Consider the following 26,685-nt stretch of genomic DNA (forward strand, 5'->3'; position numbering starts at 1 on the left):
CCAAGACTACTCGCCAGGAGAGCAGATGATAATCCAACTCGATGCACAACAAGAATCAAATGAGCGTGAGACCAAACCATTCCGAGGATACATTAACCAACAACGTATCTAGAGCTAACACAATCGACGCCCGTTACCCATACAGAAGCGGTTAGAGACCGAACATATCATAGACATCTCCAGGTAAACAGGCTCCACATCACGTTAGCGAGCTGAAACCTGGACCTCAATTTCAATTGCCTCCCTTAGATCACTGCCTCGCCCAGCCCCTCCGTTCATTTTCACTGTTTGACAAACGAAATGGGCCAAGTTGTCTACCAGGGACCTTTGTCCCTCTTGTCACACATTGCGAGACCAGTGACCATTGCAAAGGAGCAACGACCAACCCTAATCCCAACCAAATTATTGTGACAACCAACACCGAGAAAATAAACCATACTAAAGCCATCATCACCGACCAAAGGCAAAACAAAGCATAAACAACTCACATGACCGGGCAAGAGAAGGCGTCAACGTCACGAGACGACAAATGAATCACATATTTGTGGTCGAGACTGGTGCCTTCAGACAAAGTGCCAAGGCATGCTACCGTTCGGCGGCAACGACCTCGTTGTGTCCATTGCCTCTCGTGCGGGTTCTGTGAGCCCCGGGGGTGCTACATGTTGTTGTTGCAGGCTGTTGCAGAGCGTATGCAATGTAGTATTGCTGGTGTTGCGAGGGAGGGGAGAACCGGTGCTACGAACGGTGTTGTAGAGCGTTGCCGGTAGAACATCACTGCGCAGTGTTGCGCTTGTCTGGTCGTAACATCGCCGGTGATGCGCTTGTCCGATCATAATATCATTGCTGCTCGTTTGCGTCGGTGCCGCAGTTTGTAAGAGCAACTCTAGCAGACCCCGCAAAAGCCGCGAACCCGCAAAATTCCGGCGAGTATGTGGGCTCAGCCCAATTTTCCGGCCAGAACAGAGCTTGCATACTCGCCCGGCCCGTAAATTTTTTTGCCGCGGCCCGCAAACCGCATGCCCCGACCACTATATCTACGGTTTCGCGGCGCGTTTGCAGGTCGAAACCCTATCCCCCGCCGCTGCCAAGCCACGCAATTCCCCACCCCCTTCTCCACATTTCTCGCCGCAGGTGACCCCCTTCCGCCTCCAGCCGCCATGTGGAGCCGCATGTGGATCTTCGGACGCGACTCCGGCAGCAGATCCGGCGGCGGCAGTGACCCCGAGCGTGAGCAGCGCGTCCGGTCGGACGGCGCGAGGAACTGGACCAACTGCGTGTTGGGGAACATAGCAGAAATTCAAAATTTTCCTACGCGTCACCAAGATCTATCTATGGAGAAACCAGCAACGAGTAGAAAGGAGAGTGCATCTACATACCCTTGTAGATCGCTAAGCGGAAGCGTTCAAGTGAACGGGGTTGATGGAGTCGTACTCGTCGTGATTCAGATCACCGATGATCCTAGTGCCGAACGGACGGCACCTCCGCGTTCAACACACGTACAGCTCGACGATGTCTCCCACGCCTTGATCCAGCAAGGAGAGAGGGAGAGGTTGAGGAAGACCCCATCCAGCAGCAGCACAACGGCGTGGTGGTGATGGAGGAGCGTGGCAATCCTGCAGGGCTTCGCCAAGCACCTATGGGAGAGGAGGAGGTGTCACGGGAGGGAGGGAGGCGACAAGGGCTCAGGTGTGGATGCCCTCCCTCCCCTCCACTATATATAGGGGCAGGGGAGAGGGGGGAGGCGCAGCCTTGCCCCTTCCTCCAAGAAAGGGGTGCGGCTAAGAGGGGGGGAGGAGTCCATCCTCCCCAAGGCACCTCGGAGGTGCCTTCCCCCTTTAGGACTCTCCCCTTTTTTCTATATCTTGGCGCATGGGCCTCTAGGGGCTGGTGCCCTTGGCCCATGTAGGCCAAGGCGCACCCCCTACAGCCCATGTGGCCCCCCGGGGCAGGTGGCCCCACCCGGTGGGCCCCCGGGACCCTTCCGGTGGTCCCGGTACAATACCGATGACCCCGAAACTTGTCCCGATGGCCGAAACAGGACTTCCTATATATAAATCTTTACCTCCGGACCATTCCGGAACTCCTTGTGACGTCCGGGATCTCATCCGGGACTCCGAACAACATTCGGTAACCACATACAAACTTCCTTTATAACCCTAGCGTCATCGAACCTTAAGTGTGTAGACCCTACGGGTTCGGGAGACATGTAGTCATGACCGAGATGTTCTTCGGTCAATAACCAACAGCGGGATCTGGATACCCATGTTGGCTCCCACATGTTCCACGATGATCTCATCGGATGAACCACGATGTCAAGGACTCAATCAATCCCGTATACAATTCCCTTTGTCTAGCGGTATGGTACTTGCCCGAGATTCGATCGTTGGTATACCGATACCTTGTTCAATCTCGTTACCGGCAAGTCTCTTTACTCGTTCCGTAACACATCATCCCGTGATAAACCCCTTGGTCACATTGTGCACATTATGATGATGTCCTACCGAGTGGGCCCAGAGATACCTCTCCGTTTACACGAAGTGACAAAATCCCAATCTCGATTCGTGCCAACCCAACAGACACTTTCAGAGATACCCGTAGTGTACCTTTATAGCCACCCAGTTACGTTGTGACGTTTGGCACACCCAAAGCACTCCTACGGTATCCGGGAGTTGCACAATCTCATGGTCTAAGGAAATGATACTTGACATTAGAAAAGCTTTAGCATACGAACTACATGATCTTGTGCTAGGCTTAGGATTGGGTCTTGTCCATCACATCATTCTCCTAATGATGTGATCCCGTTATCAACGACATCCAATGTCCATGGTCAGGAAACCGTAACCATCTATTGATTAACGAGCTAGTCAACTAGAGGCTTACTAGGGACAAGGTGTTGTCTATGTATCCACACATGTATCTGAGTTTCCTATCAATACAATTCTAGCATGGATAATAAACGATTATCATGAACAAGGAAATATAATAATAATCAATTTATTATTGCCTCTAGGGCATATTTCCAACAGTCTCCCACTTGCACTAGAGTCAATAATCTAGTTCACATCGATATGTGATTAACACTCAAGGTCACATCCCCATGTGACTAACACCCAAAGAGTTTACTAGAGTCAATAATCTAGTTCACATTTACCATGTGATTAACACTCGATGAGTTCTGGGTTTGATCATGTTATGCTTGTGAGAGAGGTTATAGTCAACGGGTCGGAACCTTTCAGATCCGTGTGTGCTTTACAAATCTCTATGTCATCTCCTAGATGCAGCTACCACGTTCTATTTGGAGCTATTCCAAATAACTGTTCTACTTGGAGCTATTCTAAATTGTTGCTCCATTATACGTATCCGGTATCTCTACTCAGAGCTATCCGGATAGGTGTTAAGCTTGCATCGACGTAACCCTTTACGACGAACTCTTTTACCACCTCCATAATTGAGAAAATTCCTTAGTCCACTAGTTACTAAGGATAACTTTGACCGCTGTCCTGTGATCCATTCTTGGATCACTCTTGTACCCCTTGACTGACTCATGGTAAAGCACACTTCAGGTGCGGTACACAGCATAGCATACTGTAGAGCCTATGTCTTAAGCATAGGGGACGACCTTCGTTCCTTTCTCTCCATTCTTCCATGGTCGAGCTTTAAGTCTTAACTTCATACCTTACAACTCAGGCAAGAACTCCTTCTTTGACTGATCCATCTTGAACACCTTCAAGATCACGTCAAGGCATGTGCTCATTTGAAAGTACTATTAAGCGTTTTGATCTATCCTTATAGATCTTGATGCTCAATGTTCAAGTAGCTTAATCCAGGTTTTCCATTGAAAATACTTTCCAAATAACCCTATATGCTTTCCAGAAATTCTATGTCATTTCTGATCATTAATATGTCAACAACATATACTCATCAGAAATTCTATAGTGCTCCCACTCACTTCTTTGGAAATACAAGTTTCTCATAAACTTTGTATACACCCAAAATCTTTGATCATCATCAAAGCATACATTCCAACTCCGAGATGCTCACTCCAGTCCTCAGAAGGATTGCTGGAGCTTTGCATACTTATTAGCATATTTCAGGATAGACAAAACCTTCCGGTTGTATCACATACAACCTTTCCTCAAGAATCGTCGAGGAAACAATGTTTTGACATCCTATCTGCAAGATTTCATAAATAATGCAGTAATTGCTAATATAATTCCAACAGACTCTTAGCATCGCTACGAGTGAGAAAGTCTCATCGTAGTCAACTCCTTGAACTTGTCGAAAAACATCTTAACGACAAGTCGAGCTTTCTCAATGGTGACACTTACCATCATTGTCTGTCTTCCTTTCAAAATCCATATGTACCTAACAGCCTTACGACCATCAAGTAGTTCTTCCAAAGTCTACACTTTATTTTCATTCATGGATCCTCTCTCGGGTTTTATGGCCTTGAGCCATTTATCGGAATCCGGGCCCACCATCGCTTCTCCATAGCTCGTAGGTTCATTGTTGTCTAGCAACATGACTTCCAAGACAGGATTACGTACCATTCTGAAGTAGTACGCATCCTTGTCATCCCACGAGGTTTGGTAGTGACTTGATCCGAAGTTTCATGATCACTATCATAAGCTTCCACTTCAATTGGTGTAGGTGCCACAGGAACAACTCCCTGTGCCCTGTCACACACTAGTTGAAGAGACGGTTCAATAACCTCATCAAGTCTCCACCATCCTCCCACTCAACTCTTTCGAGAGAAACCTTTCCTCGAGAAAGGACCCGATTCTAGAAACAATTCATATTGCTTTCGAATCTGAATTAGGAGGTATACCCAACTGTTTTGGGTGTCCTATGAAGATGTATTTTATCCGCTTTGGGTTCGAGCTTATCAACCTGAAACTTTTTCATATAAGCGTCGCAGCCCCAAACTTTTAAGAAACGACAACTTAGGTTTCTCTAAACCATAATTCATACGGTGTCATCTCATCGGAATTACGTGGTGCCCTATTTAAAGTGAATGTGGTTGTCTCTAATGCCTATCCCATGAACGATAGTGGTAATTCGATAAGAGACATCATGGTACGCACCATATCCAATAGGGTGCAACTATGATGTTCGGACACACCATCACATTATGGTGTTCCAGGCGGTATTAATTGCGAAACAATTTCCACAATGTCTTAATTGTGTGCCAAAACTCGTAACTCAGATATTCATCTCTATGATCATATCATAGACATTTTATCCTCTTGTCACAATGATCTGCTACTTCACTCTGAAATTACTTGAACCATTCAATAATTCAGACTTGTGTTTCATCAAGTAAATATTCTCAACATCTACTCGAATCATCTGTGAAGTAAGAACATAACGATACTCACTGCATGCCTCAGCACTCATTGGACTGCACACATCAAAATGTGTTACTTCCAACAAGTTGCTATCTTGTTCCATCTTACTGAAAACGAGGCTTTTCAGTCATCTTGCCCATGTGGTATGATTTGCATGTCCCAAGTGATTCAAAATCAAGTGAGTCAAAATGGTCCATTTGCATGGAGTTTCTTCATGCATATACACCAATAGACATGGTTCGCATGTCTCAAACTTTTAAAAAATGAGTGAGCCCAAAGATCCATCAATATGGAGCTTCTTCATGCGTTTTATACCGATATGACTTACGTGGCAGTGCCACAAGTAGGTGGTACTATCATTACTATCTTTTGGCATGAACATGTGTATCACTACGATCGAGATTTAATAAACCATTCATTTTAGGTGTAAGACCATTGAAGGTATTATTCAAATAAACAGAGTAACCATTATTCTCCTTAAATGAATAACCGTATTGCGATAGACGTAATCCAATCATGTCTATGCTCAACGCAAACACCAAATAACAATTATTTAGGTTTAACACCAATCTCTTTGGTAGAGGGAGCGTGCGATGCTTGATCATATCAAGCTTGGAAAAACTTCCAACACATATCGTCAGCTCACCTTTAGCTAGTCTCCGTTTATTTCGTAGCCTTTTGTTTCGAGTTACTAACACTTAGCAACCGAACCGGTATCTAATACCCTGGTGCTACTAGGAGTACTAGCAAAGTACACATTAACACAATGTATATCCAATATACTTCTATCGACCTTGCCAGCCTTCTTATCTACCAAGTATCTAGGGTAATTCTGCTCTAGTGGTTGTTCCCCTTATTACAGAAGCACTTAGTCTCGGGTTTGGGTTTAACCTCGGGTTTCTTCATTAGAGCAGCAGCTGATTTGCCGTTTCATGAAGTATCCCTTCTTGCCCTTGCCCTTCTTGAAACTAGTGGTTTTACTAACCATCAATGATTGATGCTCCCTTTTGATTTCTACTTTCGCGGAGTCAAACATCGCGAATATCTCAAGGATCATCATATATGTCCTTGATATATTATAGTTCATCACGAAGCTCTAGCAGCTTGGTGGTAATGACTTCGGAGGAACTATCACTATTTCATCTGGAAGATCAACTCCCACTTGATTCAAGTGATTGTTGCACTCAGACAATCTGAGCACAAGCTCAACAATTGAGCTTCTCTCCTTAGTTTGCAGGCTAAGAAAATCGTCGGAGGTCTTATACCTCTTGACGTGGGCACGAGCCTGAAATCCCAATTTCAGCCCTCGAAACATCTCATATGTTCCGTGACGTTTCGAAAACGTATTTGGTGCCTCTACTTAAACCATTTAACTGAACTATCACGTAGTTATCAAAATGTGTATGTTCGATGTTCGAAACATCCACAAACGATGTTTGGGGTTCAGCACACTAAGCGGTGCATTAAGGACATAAGCTTTCTACTGATCGCATAATTGCTACTGTCAACTTTCAACTAATTTTTTTCTAGGAACATATCTAAACAGTAGAACTATAGCGTGAGCTACGACATAATTTGCAAAATCCTTTTGACTATGTTCAGGATAATTAAGTTCATCTTATGAACTCCCACTCAGATAGACATCCCTCTAGTCATCTAAGTGATTGCATGATCCGAGTCAAACTAGGCCGTGTCCGATCATCACGTGAGACGGACTAGTCATCATCGGTGAACATCTTCATGTTGATCGTATCTTCTATACGACTCATGCTCGACCTTTCGGTCTCCGTGTTCCGAGGCCATGTCTGTACATGCTAGGCTCGTCAAGTTAACCCTAAGTGTTTCGCGTGTGTTCCGAGGCCATGTCTGTACATGCTAGGCTCGTCAACACCCGTTGTATTTGAACGTCTGAATAAAACACCCGATCATCACGTGATGTTTTGAAACAGCAAACTGTCGCAACGGTGCACAGTTAGGGGAGAACACTTCTTGAAATTGTTGTAAGGGATTATCTTATTTACTACCGTCGTTCTAAGCAAATAAGATGTATAAACATGATAAACATCACATGCAATCAAATAGTGACATGATATGGCCATCATCACTTTGCTCCTTTTGATCTCCATCTTCGGGGCTCCATGATCATCATCGTCACCGGCATGACACCATGATCTCCATCATCATGATCTCCATCATCGTGTCTTCATGAAGTTGCCTCGCCAACTATTACTTCTACTACTATGGCTAACGGTTAGCAATAAAGTAAAGTAATTACATGACGTTTAAGTTGACACACAGGTCACAAATAAATAAAGACAACTCCTATGGCTCCTGCCGGTTGTCATACTCATCGACATGCAAGTCGTGATTCCTATTACAAGAACATGATCAATCTCATACATCACATATATCATTCATCACATCCTTTTTGGCCATATCACATCACATAGCATACCCTGCAAAAACAAGTTAGACGTCCTCTAATTGTTGTTTGCATGTTTTACATGGCTGCTATAGGTTTCTAGCAAGAACGTTTCTTACCTACGCATGAACCACAACGTGATATGCCAATTGCTATTTACCCTTCATAAGGACCCTTTTCATCGAATCCGATCCGACTAAAGTGGGAGAGACAGACACCCGCCAGCCACCTTATGCAACTAGTGCATGTTTGTCGGTGGAACCGGTCTCACGTAAGCGTACGTGTAAGGTTGGTCCGGGCCGCTTCATCCCACGATGCCACCGAATCAAGATAAGACTAGTAACGGCAAGCATATTGAACAATATCGACGCCCACAACTACTTTGTGTTCTACTCGTGCAAAGAATCTACGCAATAGACCTAGCTCATGATGCCACTGTTGGGGAACGTAGCAGAAATTCAAAATTTTCCTACGTGTCACCAAGATCTATCTATGGAGAGACTAGCAACGAGGGGAAGGAGAGTGCATCTACATACCCTTGTAGATCGCTAAGCGGAAGCGTTCAAGTGAACGGGGTTGATGGAGTCGTACTCGTCGTGATTCAGATCACCGATGATCCTAGTGCCGAACGGACGGCACCTCCGCGTTCAACACACGTACAGCTCGACGATGTCTCCCACGCCTTGATTCAGCAAGGAGAGAGGGAGAGGTTGAGGAAGACTCCATCCAGCAGCAGCACAACGGCGTGGTGGTGATGGAGGAGCGTGGCAATCCTGCAGGGCTTCGCCAAGCACCTACGGGAGAGGAGGAGGTGTCACGGGAGGGAGGGAGGCGCCAAGGGCTCAGGTATGGATGCCCTCCCTCCCCTCCACTATATATAGGGGCAGGGGAGAGGGGGGAGGCGCAGCCTTGCCCCTTCCTCCAAGGAAGGGGTGCGGCTAAGAGGGGGGGAGGAGTCCATCCTCCCCAAGGCACCTCGGAGGTGCCTTCCCCCTTTAGGACTCTCCCCTTTTTCCTATATCTTGGCGCATGGGCCTCTAGGGGCTGGTGCCCTTGGCCCATGTAGGCCAAGGTGCACCCCCTACAGCCCATGTGCCCCCCCGGGGCAGGTGGCCCCACCCGGTGGGCCCCCGGGACCCTTCCGGTGGTCCCGGTACAATACCGATGACCCCGAAACTTGTCCCGATGGCCGAAACAGGACTTCCTATATATAAATCTTTACCTCCGGACCATTCCGGAACTCCTCGTGACGTTCGGGATCTCATCCAGGACTCCGAACAACATTCAGTAACCACATACAAACTTCCTTTATAACCCTAGCGTCATCGAACCTTAAGTGTGTAGACCCTACGGGTTCGGGAGACATGTAGTCATGACCGAGATGTTCTCCGGTCAATAACCAACAGCGGGATCTGGATACCCATGTTGGCTCCCACATGTTCCACGATGATCTCATCGGATGAACCACGATGTCAAGGACTCAATCAATCCCGTATACAATTCCCTTTGTCTAGCGGTATGGTACTTGCCCGAGATTCGATCGTCGGTATACCGATACCTTGTTCAATCTCGTTACCGGCAAGTCTCTTTACTCGTTCCGTAACACATCATCCCGTGATCAACCCCTTGGTCACATTGTGCACATTATGATGATGTCCTACCGAGTGGGCCCAGAGATACCTCTCTGTTTACACGGAGTGACAAAATCCCAATCTCGATTCGTGCCAACCCAACAGACACTTTCAGAGATACCCGTAGTGTACCTTTATAGCCACCCAGTTATGTTGTGACGTTTGGCACACCCAAAGCACTCCTACGGTATCCGGGAGTTGCACAATCTCATGGTCTAAGGAAATGATACTTGACATTAGAAAAGCTTTAGCATACGAACTACATGATCTTGTGCTAGGCTTAGGATTGGGTCTTGTCCATCACATCATTCTCCTAATGATGTGATCCCGTTATCAACGACATCCAATGTCCATGGTCAGGAAACCGTAACCATCTATTGATTAACGAGCTAGTCAACTAGAGGCTTACTAGGGACATGGTGTTGTCTATGTATCCACACATGTATCTGAGTTTCCTATCAATACAATTCTAGCATGGATAATAAACGATTATCATGAACAAGGAAATATAATAATAATCAATTTATTATTGCCTCTAGGGCATATTTCCAACACTGCGGCCTCTCGCTGCCGCTGAGCTTCCGCATCCACGAGATGGACGAGTACGACCGTTGGCACGGCCGTACCCCGTCCTCTGCCGCGTCCTTCTCCTCCGCGGCGAGATCTTCCTACGCCGGAAGCTCCTCCTCTTCCGACGCAGGCCTTCTCCCCATGAAGAGGGAGTGGTCGGAGGAGCCGGAGGACTTTGAGTTCATCCCCGTCAAGGAGGAGCCCAAGGAGCTCGGACACCGCGGAGTCGTCAGGGCCAGGGGACTTCGTCGCCAACGTTGATGCGGTTGCGGCCGCCATTGCCGAGCGGAGCATGCGCGAGGAGGCGGAGCACCGGCGCCACCACGAGGATCTCGAAGACCTCCAGTTCCAGAAGGCGGTCGCGGCCAACCTCACCGCCAAGGAGAAGGACGACGAGTGGCGTCGTATCCACGAGGATCAGAGGGCGAAGTACATCGACCTCGACACCTCCAGCGAGGAGGATTGAGCTCCTCCATGGTGTCGTCCATGGCCGCGAGCTCGCCGCCGTAAGATCCTCACCCCTCTAGTACTAGTACTGATATTATATTTAGTATGAACTAGTGTTTGTAGTGTTTGATCATGTAAAATATATGTAGTACGTGATGAACTACTTGCGTCCATGAGGTGCAATTTCTCCCACAAAACTGTTTTTCAAATTATACAATTTCATCTATGGTTTCTGTTCGGCCGCGCTAGTTCTCAACACACAAACGAGATCTTCGTAAAACTACAAATGCGTTTTGCGGGTCGAGATTTTGCGGGGTCTGCTAGAGTTGCTCTGACATCACCGGTGTTGCGATAGAGGAGGACCGCATGGAGCGGCTATGGACATGCCTTATTTTTTGAGCAAAGTCTGTTTTAAACCTTGAATTTATATGGATCGTCGAAATCAAAACTCAACCTCTTAATCCCTGAAATTGACGTCCTGAAGTCAATGATCCCGATCAATCTCGACCTTGGACCTGTTTGGCGTACAAGGATAAGTTCCATCTCGGCCGGGATCACGATCTACTCTCACTGACATCCCGACCCCATATGTCATATGCATCTTCTTCCCAAGCCCCTTCTCTCTTGCTTTCCTGCAGTCAGCGCCAGTTCTAATCCAGCACCTCCTCATCTCCACGGCAGCCCGACGCCTCAACACCGTCAATCGTCGCTCGTCAGTGGCATCCGCCCACTCATATCGTGTCCACGGCCGCCCAGTGTGATTGCTAATAGCTAATGTCTATACATACGCAAATTGTCCATAAACTCACGAATAAATCCCATGGCTAGCTTAGGAATCAATCCACCTGCTTGCTTGCTTGATTAGGTTAGCCTTTTGTACTTGCATCTCTTTCCGAAGCTATTAATCCCGTTTGAGCCCAACACATTCAGGTCGCTGAACAGCGTTGTACGGGGAACATAACGCCGGCGGCGAACCGCTCCTCACCGTCGGCGGGGCCTCCGCGACGAGGTGAGGCAGATCCAGGACGCTGCATACGACGTGCAGGGCCATCGAGCGCACACCACGGAAGAGGAAGACATCTCGCTCGCGGCTCTCCAAAGAAGCACCTCCGCGACGAAGCACCTCCTGCGCGGCCATGTCCCACGTCTCCTCGCCGTCGTGCATCTCGAAGAAAGAGCGCGACTGCTCGTTGTCCATGACCACACGCTAATGCCGGAGAACAGCGTGCTAAGATTTTTGAGGGACAACGGCCAGTCCCGACCATGAGGGACACGAGCGGGAGAGTTCGGGGGAGAAGATGAATATGACAAGTGGGACCGCAAAGTCAGTGAAAGAAACAATAATCCCTGCCGGGATCATCCTTTTCCCGGTACGGCAAACCACATATGGTTGGTTTAGGGTTGAAATTGACCGGAATCGCTAAGTACAAGGTACCAATTTCAGGGATCGGGAGTTTGAGGTTTAATTCTGACTGGCTCTACTAGTTCAAGGTTTTTTTTAGACTTCACTCTTATTTTTTCTTGTCAAACATTTGGCCCGCCGCACTGACGTGTGGACCCCACCTCGCAGCGCCGTCTTCTTTTCCTCCGCCTCCTCCCCGCTTCGAATCCTCCGCCCCTCGCGTAAACCCCCAAGGCCAGCATAGCCACACTCCACTCTCGCCATCTCCGCCCGCGCTTGCCCGCTCCCCTTCATACCACACACGCCCCGAGCGCGGGCCTCCTAGCCAGCCTCTCGCCTCGCCATGCACTCCGTCTCCATCTCCGCCTCGGCCTCGGCCTCGGCGATCGCCAGCGGAGGCGCCAGATCCAAGGCGGCGGCGGGGCGCCGGCCCAGCGAGATCCGGTTCTGCGGGCTACGGGGCGATGCTCTCGCGTGCGGCTCGCTGCGGGCCTCTCACGCCGCGGCGGCCACCAGCCGCGCGGTGCTGAGGGCGGCGTCCGCGAACGGCGCGGCGGGGAGCGGCGACGGGTTCGATTACGACCTCGTAATCATCGGAGCCGGCGTCGGTGGGCACGGCGCCGCGCTCCACGCCGTGGAGGAGGTCAGTGCTGCTCGTGTTCATGATTTTCTGTCAACTTATCAGAGTTAAACCACGTTACTTTTCATACTCTGCTGGAACTTACATTTAATTTGCAAGCTTCGATTAGCAACCGGTGCTGGAGCTGGGAATTCTGTTTAAATGTGGTGAATTGATGTTTATGTTTTTGCTCGAGGATTTCATGCAGTAGCTGCAGGGTCCCTCGTGATCAATTAAATTGATGTCTCTTTGAGTTGGTCGAACCATTTTTTAATATCAGCGTGCACAAATGGGTGGAATGTATAATTAGCGACTTACGCACTTGAAATAAATGTAAACTTCTTTACAGCACCAGCGAATAGTTACTGATCAGTTGTTCTAGTGTTTGTCCATCTTTGGACTGGATGTTGACACACCTGTTGGCAGTATAGTTGGATTGTTGAAGTTAGTCAACCTTCTCCACATTTGGTGATATAACCGAGAAATAGAAATATAGAATTATGCCCACCTTTTTGTTATGAACTTCAACTCCTATAACATACAAGCAAAGAAGCTTACAGAATTATAAGTCTGTCTGACATTGCTTCCATCACTATTTCTCATTTCTTCATGTTTTTTATCTTGCCCAATTGGTGCAGGGGTTGAAAACCGCCATTATCGAGGGAGATGTTGTGGGTGGGACCTGTGTGAACAGGGGCTGTGTTCCGTCCAAAGCACTTCTTGCTGTCAGTGGTCGGATGAGAGAGCTTCATGATGAACATCACATGAAGTCCCTGGGTCTACAGGTATAACTGGATGCAATGATGATGGGTTGAGAACAGGTCATAGAATGTGTTACAACTATACATGCATATTGCTAAATGCTAAGCATCAGGAGACTTTGAGTAGGTTCGCAAAGTCAACAATTCAACAGTAAGCATAGGAAGATAAACAGTTTGAGTTTCAGCATGCCTGTTTAACACTTACCTCATGGAGTGTATATAACCTTGATAACTATTTTTAAGAAGTTACCCATGTCAATTCTATTAATCTTCCCTTATTTGTTCTTCACAATGCTTTGAGTTTTCTATATGTTTATGTTGCCCTTTATCATGTGAGATTGTCCTAAATTTACTATGTATATTTTACAAGAAGTATGCTCTGTCCTTACAAGTTACAAGCATTACCTGTTGGCATGTGCTGCCTTTTCATCCTTCCATGTTACATCATTTGTCCTGCACAATCAATTAATCGTTGAGCATATTCTGCCTTATATTAGGTTTCTTCAACTGGATATGACAGACAAGCTGTTGCTGATCATGCAAATAATCTTGCCTCCAAAATCAGAAGCAACTTGACTAATTCAATGAAGGCTATGGGAGTGGATATATTAACTGGGTTTGGCAAAATTGTGGTATGTCCTCTGTAAATCATTTACTTGCTTGCCTGTACAAGTAGAAGTTTTTTAACTGTACAAATTCTATCAACCTTTGTAAGCTAACACTTTTCAATGAATTATATCTATGTTTTTAAGGCGACGCCTTACCGCCTTAGGGAAGGGGGGCGCTTTGGCGCCTAGGCGGGCGCTTTGGACGCCTAGGCGCCCAGAGCGGTCGATTTTCCAAAGCGGAGGGGGAGCGCTTCGACGCCTAGGCGTCGCCTTAGGGACGCTTTAAAAACATAGAATTATATATGCTAAAGTTTTTTGATTGCACATCCTAAAACAGGCCTGACATAAAAGGTTGATGACTGTATCTGGAAATGTATTTGCATGTCTCATGCATACTTTTTGATCTCGCAAACTTTGCATTGATTGCTAAAGGAAAGCCAAGTCCTAGCTAGTTGTGGAGCCACTGAATGTCCGAGATAGGCATATATAATGACTGCAAGCCGCAACTGCTTGATTCAACCAGTTGGGTCGTAAATTATATAGCATTATCTATTGTTTATGGTGATAGCATGGAATATGTGTGGCTCTGTTTATGGTGATAGCATGGACAGGGGTGTGTGGAAGTTAGATATCCACGTACCAGAACCATAACTAGGTTTCAAGATCGTATGGGTTTCAACTCTAGCCTACCACAACATGTTTGGGATTGAAAGGGTTTCTTGTTGTTGTCTGTTTACAGCCCTACCATGCAGGAATTGTTATAGAAAAGTGCATGCATTCGAACCATCAGAATTTCGTCCTAGGACGACTGTAGCTGACTTCCTACCTTTTGAACGAAAAGAAACGCAAAGGTCTTTTGCGTTTTCTCGAGAAAAAACATCAGAATTTCGTTTATTGATTTACTTATTTCCGTCCATGATGTGATCAGGGAAAGCAAAGGGTACGATACGGAAAAGTTGGTTTTCCAGAAAAAGAAATCACTGCAAAGAACATCATCATTGCCACTGGATCAGTTCCTTTTGTTCCCAAGGGCATAGAAATTGACGGTAAGTGCTGATTCTTCTCTTGATGGATCATTCTTCTAGATTAATTACACTACTAATTTGACATTCAGAATCTTTTTTCCATACTTACTGTATTCATTAAAATTTCGGTTGAACTCCAACCTGCAAATTAAGAACAGAAAACAGACATGCAAGCTATGCTAATAATGTAGTACGATGACCATTTTTCATATATACACTAAATACTATTTAGCTGTGGTAGCTTTTGTTGATGCAGTTTTTCCTTTTTAATTTTTTTGTAATGTTCCAATTGTCCTCGAGTTTAGTTCAAGTGGAGTACATTTTGTTTCTCTAAGTGATACGCAGGAAAATATAATACAAAAAAAACTGTAACCATTTCCAACAATTGTCGACTCCATTACACAAATCTTGACACACTTATTGCAAGCGCGTTGTATTGATTATCATTTTTTGTTTTATTTCTCTAATACTGTTTGTTATTGTGCAGGTAAGACTGTATTTACTAGTGACCATGCATTAAAACTTGAATCCGTTCCGGACTGGATAGCTATTGTTGGAAGTGGTTATATTGGACTTGAATTCAGCGATGTGTACACAGCTCTAGGAAGCGAGGTAACAGAAAGTTCTTGCTGTCAACAAATTTGAAGGAGTGGATTTAATCATGTTTTAGGAATATCTGTGTATATATGATAGTGTTCCCATGCAGTCACTTCATTCAATGCAGAAACATGATTACTGGTTACATGAGTACTTGCAAAAGATTCCTACCATTTGCATCTTTACACCTTCTGCTTTGCATATGTTACTATTATTTTACTGGCATGCAGATACTCACACATATTCGACTTCAGAAAGTGCTTGAGGATTCTGTTAGATATTGTAGCAAAATGTTTGGACCAAATGCTGCTTACAGGTGTATGCTGATTATATTGTAATGTATGGCCTAAAGTTACACAATTTTGATCGAGCAGGTTACCTTTGTTGAAGCTCTTGACCAGCTGATGCCTGGTTTTGATCCTGAAATCGCAAAATTGGCCCAGAGAGTCCTTATCAATACAAGGAAAATTGACTATCACACTGGTGTTTTTGCAAGCAAGGTTAATTTCACCATCCACTCTTAACCTTTCTCACACAGTAGAATCTTTAGATAAAATATATTCATATCATATGTATATTGAATTGTTGATGCATTTGCCTCAAGATTACTCCGGCAAAGGATGGAAAGCCTGTGTTGATTGAGCTCATTGATGCCAAAACGAAGGAACACAAAGAAACACTTGAGGTAAATTACATTTTAAATATATTTTTGTTCTTGTACGCAGGTGTTACAATTGCAGTCCTGCTGGCTACATCTTTACTAGGGTACAACACATGCACACTTTGATTATTTCTATCATCTTGTGATGGATGATTTAATCGAATAAATTCTTGCTACATATCTTCCAAACCACACTTGCCAATATATCGACTATTTATTTTGACCATTTCTTGCTTAGCTCATTCATGTAAGTTGGAAATATAAACAACGTATTTGCTGCACTTCGACAATGGCTTTTATGTGAGCGGAAATTTGTGTGTGTAGGTGGACGCAGCCCTTATAGCCACTGGAAGAGCACCATTTACCAGCGGACTTGGCTTGGAAAATGTGAGTACTTGAAAGTGTAGCTGTCAGAAGAAAATGCTGCAGTTTTATTAACCGTGGATATAATTTGTTTTTTCTTCAGATTAATGTTGTTACACAGCGTGGTTTTATTCCTGTTGATGAGCGGATGCAAGTCACGGATGCTGATGGCAATGTGGTATGTTGCATAAACAAATTGTTACACTGAACAATTGTTTCCCAATGGCCCGTTTGGATATTAACATATGATATGTTGTAGGTGCCGAATTTATTTTGCATTGGAGATGCGAATGGTAAACTCATGCTTGCCCATGCTGCCAGTGCACAGGGAATCTCAGGTATTTCCGAAGTTGTTGATACATGCACTTGTGTTGTTGCTCCTATGAGTGCTTGTTGCTATAGTTGTGTAATGTGTAATTCTATGAAAATGTAGTCGTTGAGCAAATCTCTGGGAGGGACCACATTCTAAACCATTTAAGCATCCCAGCTGCTTGTTTCACTCATCCAGAAATCAGTATGGTTGGGCTGACAGAGGTAAGTCGAGGATCTTAACTACTAGTTCTGTCTTGTTCATGCATTTTCCATCTATACTAAAAAAACATTTTTTAATATATTTTCTTTGAAACTAATTTAATGCATTCTGTTACTGCATTTGATATGTACCATATCTCGAAAAGAGAAAAACACTTGACCGGGTGTGCTGAATATGTTGCAGCCGCAAGCCAGAGAAAAGGCTGATAACGAAGGATTTGAAGTAAGTGTTGTTAAGACCAGCTTTAAGGCCAACACAAAAGCTTTGGCAGAAAATGAAGGCGACGGAATTGCTAAGGTGATTCTGTTTTAACATAAAGTTTTCTACTTGTTGCGTTGTTTCCAGACTTTGCTCTCGGGGATCACAGTTTTGCGTCCATTGACATATTTTGAGTTTGACAATGTTTGTCCCTCCTTGCAGATGATCTACCGACCTGACACGGGAGAAATTCTTGGTGTTCACATCTTGGGTTTGCATGCTGCTGACCTCATCCACGAGGCATCAAATGCCATTGCCCTAGGAACTCGTTTGCAAGTGAGTATAGCTGATAGTTTTTTCTTTACTCCTCTCCATTGCTTAGCAGTTTAGTTTATAGTAACACAACGGCCTCCGCCGTTGCAGGAACTTAAGCTTGCTGTTCATGCACACCCAACGTTGTCCGAAGTCCTCGACGAACTCTTCAAAGCGGCCAAGGTACAGATCGATGTCTCCTCTATTCAGCCGCTTAGAAAAATTCTCAGGCCATGACTCTGAACAGCTGTAAGCCATGCTTTCTTTCCCAACAGGTTAATTCAGGTGTCTCTCATTCTGTAAATGAACCAGTTGCAGCCTAAAGACGGGCAGGAGCGTGAGCCAAATCATCCACCCCAGCCGCTCTTGAAGGTTCTTAGTTTCATCACGAGCCTGCTGTCTTCCCCGCGACGAGATCGCCAACCCTAGCCATACAAGGAGCTTTTGCAGCCTGCTGGTGCCACATCATGGTACCCAGGGAAAAAATAGTTACACATTTTGTAGCGTGTTCAGATGTTATTAGTCATGGGGTGGTGATTTGGTTCTTGTTGCCTTCATTTCTTTGTTGTTTCACCTATTGAGTTGTAAGTCTAGCCAGGGTTGTTCAAATAATCGGCGTTCTCGCCGCATTGTATTTTTAAGACTGCTCAATTGATGTCTGAAAAGAAGTTTGCAGGTTGAAGGACTCGAAACTCTGCTGTCTTAAGTACCGCCATATATACTCCAGTTTTTCGGATGCAGATTTGGTGCAAGTTGTCGTGCCATAAGTACTAAAATGTTCAAAAAATATCTAATGATTACAAAAAAAAAGAGTTATAACACGCGCACTTGATTTTGTGAAACATACTCCCTCCGTTTCAATACGAGTGGCTCAACTTTGTACTATAGCACTCTCTCTGTTTCAAAATAGATGACCCAACTTTGTACTAAAGTTAGTATGAAGTTGAGTCTAAAGTTAGTATGAAGTTGAGTCATCTATGTTGGAACGGAGGAAGTACAAAGTTGAGGTTAAGACCCTTATTTTGGGACGGAGGGAGATTACTAATATTTGCTTTAAAAAAAGACACCGTAAGCTGTCCCTAATTGATTTACTTGCAAAAATATATATTTACCTTAAATTAAAATGACAAGCAAGATAAATGTCATTACACCAAGAAAAGAGGTTATAAAAACACAAAAGAGGCTTTTGTAAGTATCGTCCATTCCTCAATAGAAGTTTCTACATAATAGAGTGTTATAGGACAAAAATAAAAGGAGGCAATGCAATCATTTATCCCAACAATTTGACCATTTTCTCCTGATCTATTTTGAGCTTAGCCGGCTAAGTTTTTCTTAAACATAGTCGACCTCAGTCTCAAATGTCGTTGAACTGTGAGGCAGAGCTGCTAATTACACGACAACAATAACATTGGCACAGCCTACGAATGAGACCTCGCCAAAGTGCTTGTGGTAACCATGCTAAACAAAACGACGACATGAGGACAACAAAACATTGGTGGCTGAGGAATGAGACTTCGTCGATGTAGCAGGTAGGTGTTAAGGCTAGTAGGCCACCGGTGGCAGAGAATGAACTCTCGCCCCCGAGATTAGGGGGGTGAGCACTGCGCTGATATGATCGACAATGGCAGGGGCTTGATCAAGGTAGACGGTAATGCCATGTGGTAGGAATGCTTCTGGCGGACAAAGAAGACCACCGGTTGAGTGGGGTAGGAGGAAAATGATGACCATTGGATCCAGATCCAAAGGACCAGGAAAATCGACTTTGATTAATAATGAAGAAGAAAAAGGTATATGAATCGATATCCACCTTTTCCCATTATACTCTGTAGCACGAATCCGGCGCACCTGAAAATTCGAAATTTGCGCGCATTCTCGCATTTTGTTCCGCTTCCATCCCCCAAACGGCCAAACCCCGTCTCCCCTTCCTGTTTCTCCGTCTCGTCACCTCCCGCTTCCACCCCCACCACACCACGCCACACCGCTTCCCTCCAGCGACTCCACTCCACGGCACTCGCAGTTGGTGGACGGCTCAGCCAGCCCTTGCGCCCAAACGAAGCAACCCCAAAACCCTAGGCCACCGCGCCGCCGGCCGAGCCCCCCGCCCTCCCCCGTTGTCCCCGAGGCGGTAACCCTAGCCGCGGCATCGGCCGCCGCCGGAGCAGGAGGAGGACGACGAGATGCCGCGCGAGATCATCACGATACAGGTGGGGCAATGCGGGAACCAGATCGGGATGGAGTTCTGGAAGCAGCTCTGCCTCGAGCACGGCATCGGCAAGGACGGCCTCCTCGAGGACTTCGCCACGCAGGTCCGCCCTCGCCGCACGCCTTCCCCTTATCCCCTCTCTCCCTCTTCGCCGCCCGATCCGGCGGCCCGACGCTATCGCTCGCTCGGTGGTGGCCGTTTTTCGGCCGCGGGTTTGCTGTGGTTCAGCGAGCGCCGCGGTGTGTTCGATCTGTTCCTCGTTGGGGCACGGTGTTTTAGTACATGAGTTTCAGGGTTTAGTGAAATGGCGCGTGGTTACGTTTCTCAACCTGGCAGGCCTGTAACTTAAATGCTACTTACTACTCTAATTTAACAATTTCACCCTAAAAGGCGAACCTTAATAGGTTTCAGTCAACACAATAGCTGCTGTTAGTTTTGATTTGTATTGTAACAGTCGTTTCTTCAGGGAGTTTTGTTATTCATGAACAAGGTACAGTGCCAAAATGCATGTTTATAGGCTTAAATACAGGGTATCTTCAGTTAGAAGAAAGTGATTTGGTACATATAAGTGTACATATAAGTCATACTAAACCCAACGGGTAGAGCATCTGAGAACCTTGTGAAATGCTTTGGTGAGAATGCGTCTTGATTATGCCAGAAAGTGAACCTTGTATCCGAGTATTTCGCTACTTATGTTTTTGTTTAAAATTAGTGGGTGCACCATCTGTTGTTTCCATTTATAGTGCCTATGCTGGTAGATGGGTCAGCACGAGGGTCATATAGACGCTTGATTATGCCAGAGTGAACCTGGTATCCAAGTACTTTTGTTTTTGTACAAAATCAATGGATGCATCATCTGTTGTTTCCATGTATCTTGCCTATGCTTGTAGCTGGGTTAAGATGAGAGTCATAGAGATGTTTTCTCTGCAGGGAGGAGACAGGAAAGATGTTTTTTTCTACCAGGCAGATGATCAGCACTACATACCCAGGGCTCTTCTTATGGATCTAGAACCAAGAGTGATCAATGGAATACAGAACAGCGAGTACAAGAACCTATTCAACCACGAGAATATATATTTGTCTGAGCATGGTGGTGGTGCCGGAAACAATTGGGCTAGTGGATATCATCAGGTGCGATTGCATCTCTGTGTCTTGGTTTTCATTCAGTAGACTTATAATTATTACTATAAGCTTACCAACAGTACATGTTTTCTATTGTGTCATGTCCATAAGCCAATTCTGCATTTTGCATTTCAGATACCAGTAGACCTTTTAGATTAATGCTTTATCCTATTCTTAAATTTTAGGGCGAACAAGTTGTTGATGATATCATGGACATGGTAGATCGAGAAGCAGATGGAAGTGATAGCCTTGAGGGTTTTGTTTTATGCCACTCCATTGCTGGTGGAACTGGTTCAGGTAACTGGCTCTCGTAGTTTGATTCCTCCCTTTTCACTTTATCATTCCTTCTTAGTTCTTTGTAATAGCTGTCCTTTTCACTTTATCATTCCTTCTTAGTTATTTGTTAATAGCTGTATTGCAAGAGTGTCTATCATGTTGTTCACTATGTACTAGTATTTTGTTTAATTGTCTAATGCAGTCCATGTTGCCCTTGTTCAGGTATGGGTTCTTATGTGCTGGAGACCCTAAATGATCGATACAGTAAGAAGCTTGTACAGACATATAGTGTCTTTCCAAACCAGATGGAAACGAGTGATGTTGTTGTCCAACCATACAACTCCCTTTTAACTCTGAAGCGGCTGACACTGAATGCTGACTGTGTGGTTGTTCTTGACAATACGGCTCTTAACAGAATTGCCGTTGAACGTCTTCATTTAGCAAATCCTACTTTTGCACAAACAAACTCTTTGGTTTCCACTGTTATGTCTGCAAGCACAACCACCTTGAGGTATCCTGGATATATGAATAATGATCTGGCTGGCCTTCTCGCCTCCTTGATTCCTACTCCAAGGTGCCATTTTCTTATGACAGGTTATACTCCATTGACCGTCGAACGACAGGTAACTTTGCTTCCCCAGTTGTTACATTTTGAATTTACGTCTTCTGTACTTATTAACTTTCTAGTTGCATTGGCTGAAATTTAGGGCCAGTGTTTTTGTGTCAGACTTGCTACATTTTTGTTTTCCGCTTTTTTTGGTGACAAATGCTTGACCTGATTTGAGGATGTGTGCCACCGCAGGTTAACATGATACGCAAGACGACGGTATTAGATGTTATGAGACGACTTCTGCAGGTAATGTTACCCCTGCCCCAGGTTGCTTTCTAATCTCCTTTGTCTTCATGAGTTTGAACCTTTTATCTATTCTATCTTGCAGACAAAGAACATAATGGTGTCATCTTACGCACGTACCAAGGAAGCTAGTCAGGCTAAATACATCTCCATACTTAACATCATTCAAGGAGAGGTGGACCCAACACAGGTACAGTTCTGTTGAATAGATTTACTGGTGCCATGCTTATGTATACCAACTTAATTATGATATTGCCAATTGTGGCACTATGCATTCACATAAAACAGTCAAAAGGTAAAATTTTATGTCTTTGGCTTTGCACTGCACATTGCCTTATTCATAGGAAGCAAACCCTGTCTGTCCACTTCAATATCAGAAGTTCCTAAAAAACATGTAGCACCACTGGCGGAGCTATTTGTATTGCTGCAGGGACCATGGCCCCCCCAGCCTATGGATTTTTTGTGAAGAAGCTTTTTTTTGGTTATACAAATTGAGAGAAATACAGTTTTTGGCCCCTCCAGAAAATTATAATTCACCATTGGCCCCCTCAACCATTCCTCGCTAGCTCCGCCACTTAGCACTGTAGTTTTTCATCATGACGTTGAGCCATAATAACAATTGTATTTACTTTTCCCTCAGAGGCTCTTGTTTATCCTGCAAGAGGTGAAAATAACACGTACTCCCTCTAAAGAAATATAAGAGTGTTTAGATCACTAAAGTAGTAATCTAAACGCTTTTATATTTCTTTACAGAGGGAGTACATGCATTTCATTTTGTAAATATATTGATGTACATATTACATACTAGGTATTTATTGCTCAGTAGCAATTAACTGGAGCTTAATGATGGTTTTTATGTATCCTGTTGATTTATCTATTCTTCGGTGCTTAACTTTGGTCATCTCATGTATGTAGGTCCATGAGAGCCTACAAAGGATACGTGAAAGGAAGCTTGTTAACTTCGTAGAGTGGGGACCTGCAAGCATTCAGGTGAGCACCCAACTAGAGTAAATTTCAGTTTAGCTTCTTGACACTTTAATTTATGAGCACCTCAATTGCAGGTTGCATTGTCAAGGAAATCACCATATGTTCAAACCACCCACAGGGTAAAGTGATCTTTCTTTCTTGTGATGAACTGCAAAAATGTCTTACATTTGGGAGCAGAGGGTGCATTTTTTTAATGCTATCATTCTAATAAACAATGTTTTGCCACAGGTTAGTGGTTTGATGTTAGCAAATCATACTAGCATCCGTCACTTATTCAACAAATGTCTGGGGCAGTATGAAAAGCTGAGGAAAAAGCAAGCCTTTCTTGACAACTACAGGAAGTTCCCGATGTTTGCGGTAAGAACACTATATTTCTTCATAGTTTTCTTAGTTGTTTAGAATTTGTTTGCTTTTAAATTAGTATGAATGTTATTAGGCTTGTGGAATTTATGAATGCTTTGCACCTGAAACTCTTGATGTTATTGTTCAAGATCAAAAGCCTGTTTGATAACACAGAACAAAGACACTTTGGTAGCTGTTTTATGTAATGCTGACTGGAAATCGAAGCTATATTATTTTCCTCCAGTAACATAACCACCCATGTGATTTTCTTAGGACATACCCTGGAGTACCACATATTATTGTGGGAAGCTTATCCTTATATGCTGATCATCTGTCTGGCCACAATATGCAGGACAATGATCTCTCTGAATTCGATGAATCTCGAGAAATTATAGAGGGCCTGGTTGATGAATACAAGGCTTGCGAATCACCTGACTACATCAAATGGGGGATGGAGGTACTCTCAAACTCCATTTTATATAATGTGTGTTCCATGATATGAGATGACGAGCTTTATGTAATGAAAACAGGACCTTGGAGATGCAAATGTTGCGGCCGCACTTGAGTCGAAGATAGTTGTGTAAATACCAAGGTAATGTCTCAAAATTGGGCACTGCAAAGCCCTAATGTAGTTTGATGAAAAGTTGGATGATTGTTCTCACATGGCCTTGTTGAACAATTCCTACATTATTCGCAATCTCCTTTTATTTGGTAGAACGTCGTCGTCTGGAAATAGATCTACTCCGATCGTTGGCAGTTGCATTACTAAATCCTTTAACCCTAGTAATCTTTAACCATTTATTTATGTTTATATTCGTGTAAATAACAAAAGATGCACCTCTTTAAGTCATGACTTCTAAGATCCTCTTTTGTGAAGTTTTATAAGGTTACCTTTCAGTATTGAATAACTCCAGAAATTTTCCAATTACCAAAAGCAGCTAGGTGGCTAGTGTAGTAACACATTGGTCTATGATGAGTGAATCAAGGTTCATACTTGGAGTAGTTTTTATGTTTGACATTTGCCGCAGAAGTTTACTTGACTGAAAAGAGTTTTCTACACGCAGGTCTTGCTGGTTATACAATGATGCGACTGTAGCTGTCAGATGGACATCAGTCTGCTCAAGCTCAATCCCACCCCAACGTAGTGCTAGTGTGGTACGGAATTGGTTGACGCAGTTATCTGCTTTCTTAGACTTTTGCCTTTCTCCGTTAGTTCAGTGTGCCATGTATATTTCGGGATCCACTGCAACCAGATCTTTATGCTGTTTTGTTTTGCGTGTACAATCTGTAGTGATGATGCTTTTGGTGCTGTGTGAGGTTTACAGGTTTTCTGCCAAGTTATTATTGCGCCAACCTTCTTTGCTGGCGACATAACAGTTGCCAGAAATGTAATCTAGTCAGTTTGACAGTTTGTATAAACGGCGCATGTTGTACTTTTAAACCCGTGCTATTTGCGGTTTCGTTTCTTCTGCTCGTCTCCTAGGCAGCTTGTGTATCTTGTCACAGTTTGATTCGTTTTCTGTCATACTATCGTCGAGTGTGCGCCAGCTCTCACTCTTGCAGCTTCATTCTTCGATAGCTCACCTCAGTCTCTTATGGCGGGTCTATTGTGGTAATTTTGTACTGTATTCCGTATGTCTCATAATGTAAGACATTTTGCAAGTTAACATAGCTTGTGCAAATGTCTTACATTATGAGACTGAGGGAGTATGTACTGTAGAAAACATGAACAATTTCAACGGCTAATGCAATACACATGTCGTTTATAAATAGAAGTCTTTATAGATGTAGTTTAAAGTGTAGATTCACTTATTTTGCTTCGTATGTACTCCCTCATTCCTAAATATAAGTCTTTGTAGAGATTTCACTAGGTGGACTACATACGGAGCAAAATGAATGAATTTAAACTTAAAATGCATCTATATACATCCGTACGTGGTTTATAGTGTAATCTCTACAAAGACTTACATTTAGGAAACGGAGGGAGTAGTTTATATTGTAATCTCTAGAATTTATATTTAGGAATGGAGGGAGTAATATTGTTTTCTATACTGATCTCTATCTTCTGTCCTCCATCAGATGTGAGCCGTTCCTCATGTTCTAGCCACAAACAAACCAAGCTCACCACATAGAAAGAGAGGCACGTGGTCTTCTACATACCCTACTTTACTCCCTGTGCTGTACCTGAAGACATATGCCGACTTGTTCACGGCAGCATGCATGCGGCAACCGTTAGCACAAACTAGCCAGGTGTTAATAATTGGTTTAGCTGAGTTAGGTTCACCTAGCTATCTCTAGGATCGTAATAATAGGTCAAACGAGGTAACTTCAACAGATTGTGTAGTTTTACCAAAGCAAAGGAAAAACTTTAGTTTTCAGAAACTGTGGTGTTCATTGCCCAAGCATTAGAATACCATAGTTTTGGATTACTATGTGATGAGGACATCAATACCATTGTTACACCCACAACCCTTACTGTTACATATACTGGACCAATTACTAGAGCTCGCGCACGCCAATTAAATTACCAGGTACTTTCGTTTCTTGGTAATGATTCTAATGTTCATGAGATTATGATGCTGCCTAAATTGAATACATTTGTTTTGCTTACAAATGAAGGGCCTAGCTTGAAGAAGGATGAACATTGGAGCAAGAACACGCATGGAGTTGATGGCAATGCGCAAGGGGATCAAGAACGGAGTTACAAGTGATAATTTCAGGACTTTGAAGCCGCCATAAGGAGTGCATGAAGCCTTGGACGAAATATACAAGATGCCACTTCATAATATTCGTCCATAGGCTATTCTAGGTGCTGCGTCACCTTATTAATGGGCCAGGCCCATGCAATTTCGAAATACTTAAGTATAGGCTATTTTTAGAGTCCGTATGTGTGGGGAAACAAGAGTTAGGGTTGGTTTCGGACCCCACCCTCAAGGGCCACGAAATTCCCCCCTCTTCCTTCATATATACAACCCTTAGGGCGTCGTTTAGACTTGGGGTTTTGTTTAGATTAAAAGTTCGCCATATTTGCAACTTCGCGTACTTCGTTTGTGTCCAACGACCAAACCAAGACGTCACAGAACCCCACCTTGATCAATAAAGCTTTCATCTTATATTCGCAATATCCCGATTGCAATCTCAGTTTCTTGCTTGTTCTTCGTTTGCTCGCAGGAAACAGACCCTCGTGGTCAGGTTGATCGTGCTCCGGCATGGTCAATAACCCTCGGAAGTTGGTTTAGCGATTGCTAAGGCGCGACGTCTCGCACGTTCGTAGTCGGATCGTCAAGGTCGACTCCCACAGAAAACGATAGCCACCATCTCATCGAAACATCGGGACACCTTAGCCTCTATCAAGTGGTATCAGATTTTCAGGTTGCTCGGTGAGATTTTATAGTTTTTCGTAGAT

General features: G+C 44.4%; 2 protein-coding genes across 2 annotated transcripts; both read left to right on the forward strand.

The window, feature by feature from the left end:
• The first annotated feature begins 12,024 nt into the window (after window positions 1-12,024).
• LOC119367246 (dihydrolipoyl dehydrogenase 2, chloroplastic-like) lies at window positions 12,025-18,188 on the forward strand. The gene is made up of 15 exons (XM_037632819.1): window positions 12,025-12,463; window positions 13,078-13,224; window positions 13,698-13,832; window positions 14,737-14,854; window positions 15,321-15,445; window positions 15,805-15,930; window positions 16,035-16,115; window positions 16,416-16,478; window positions 16,558-16,632; window positions 16,714-16,792; window positions 16,888-16,988; window positions 17,170-17,283; window positions 17,407-17,520; window positions 17,608-17,679; window positions 17,772-18,188. The coding sequence occupies exons 1-15, from the start codon at window positions 12,164-12,166 to the stop codon at window positions 17,817-17,819; spliced, it is 1,698 nt and encodes a 565-aa protein (XP_037488716.1). The 5' UTR covers window positions 12,025-12,163; the 3' UTR covers window positions 17,820-18,188.
• Window positions 18,189-19,406: 1,218 nt separating this feature from the next.
• LOC119367257 (tubulin gamma-2 chain-like) lies at window positions 19,407-24,746 on the forward strand. The gene is made up of 12 exons (XM_037632827.1): window positions 19,407-19,802; window positions 20,630-20,830; window positions 21,007-21,118; window positions 21,320-21,720; window positions 21,900-21,953; window positions 22,036-22,140; window positions 22,866-22,940; window positions 23,012-23,056; window positions 23,166-23,294; window positions 23,632-23,736; window positions 23,810-23,871; window positions 24,344-24,746. Exons 1-11 carry the CDS (start codon window positions 19,674-19,676, stop codon window positions 23,861-23,863), a joined length of 1,410 nt encoding a protein of 469 aa, XP_037488724.1. The 5' UTR covers window positions 19,407-19,673; the 3' UTR covers window positions 23,864-23,871; window positions 24,344-24,746.
• The last annotated feature ends 1,939 nt before the right edge of the window (window positions 24,747-26,685 follow it).

Source organism: Triticum dicoccoides, chromosome 1A, assembly GCF_002162155.2.
Source record: "Triticum dicoccoides isolate Atlit2015 ecotype Zavitan chromosome 1A, WEW_v2.0, whole genome shotgun sequence".
In the NCBI taxonomy this organism is placed as follows: domain Eukaryota; kingdom Viridiplantae; phylum Streptophyta; class Magnoliopsida; order Poales; family Poaceae; genus Triticum; species Triticum dicoccoides.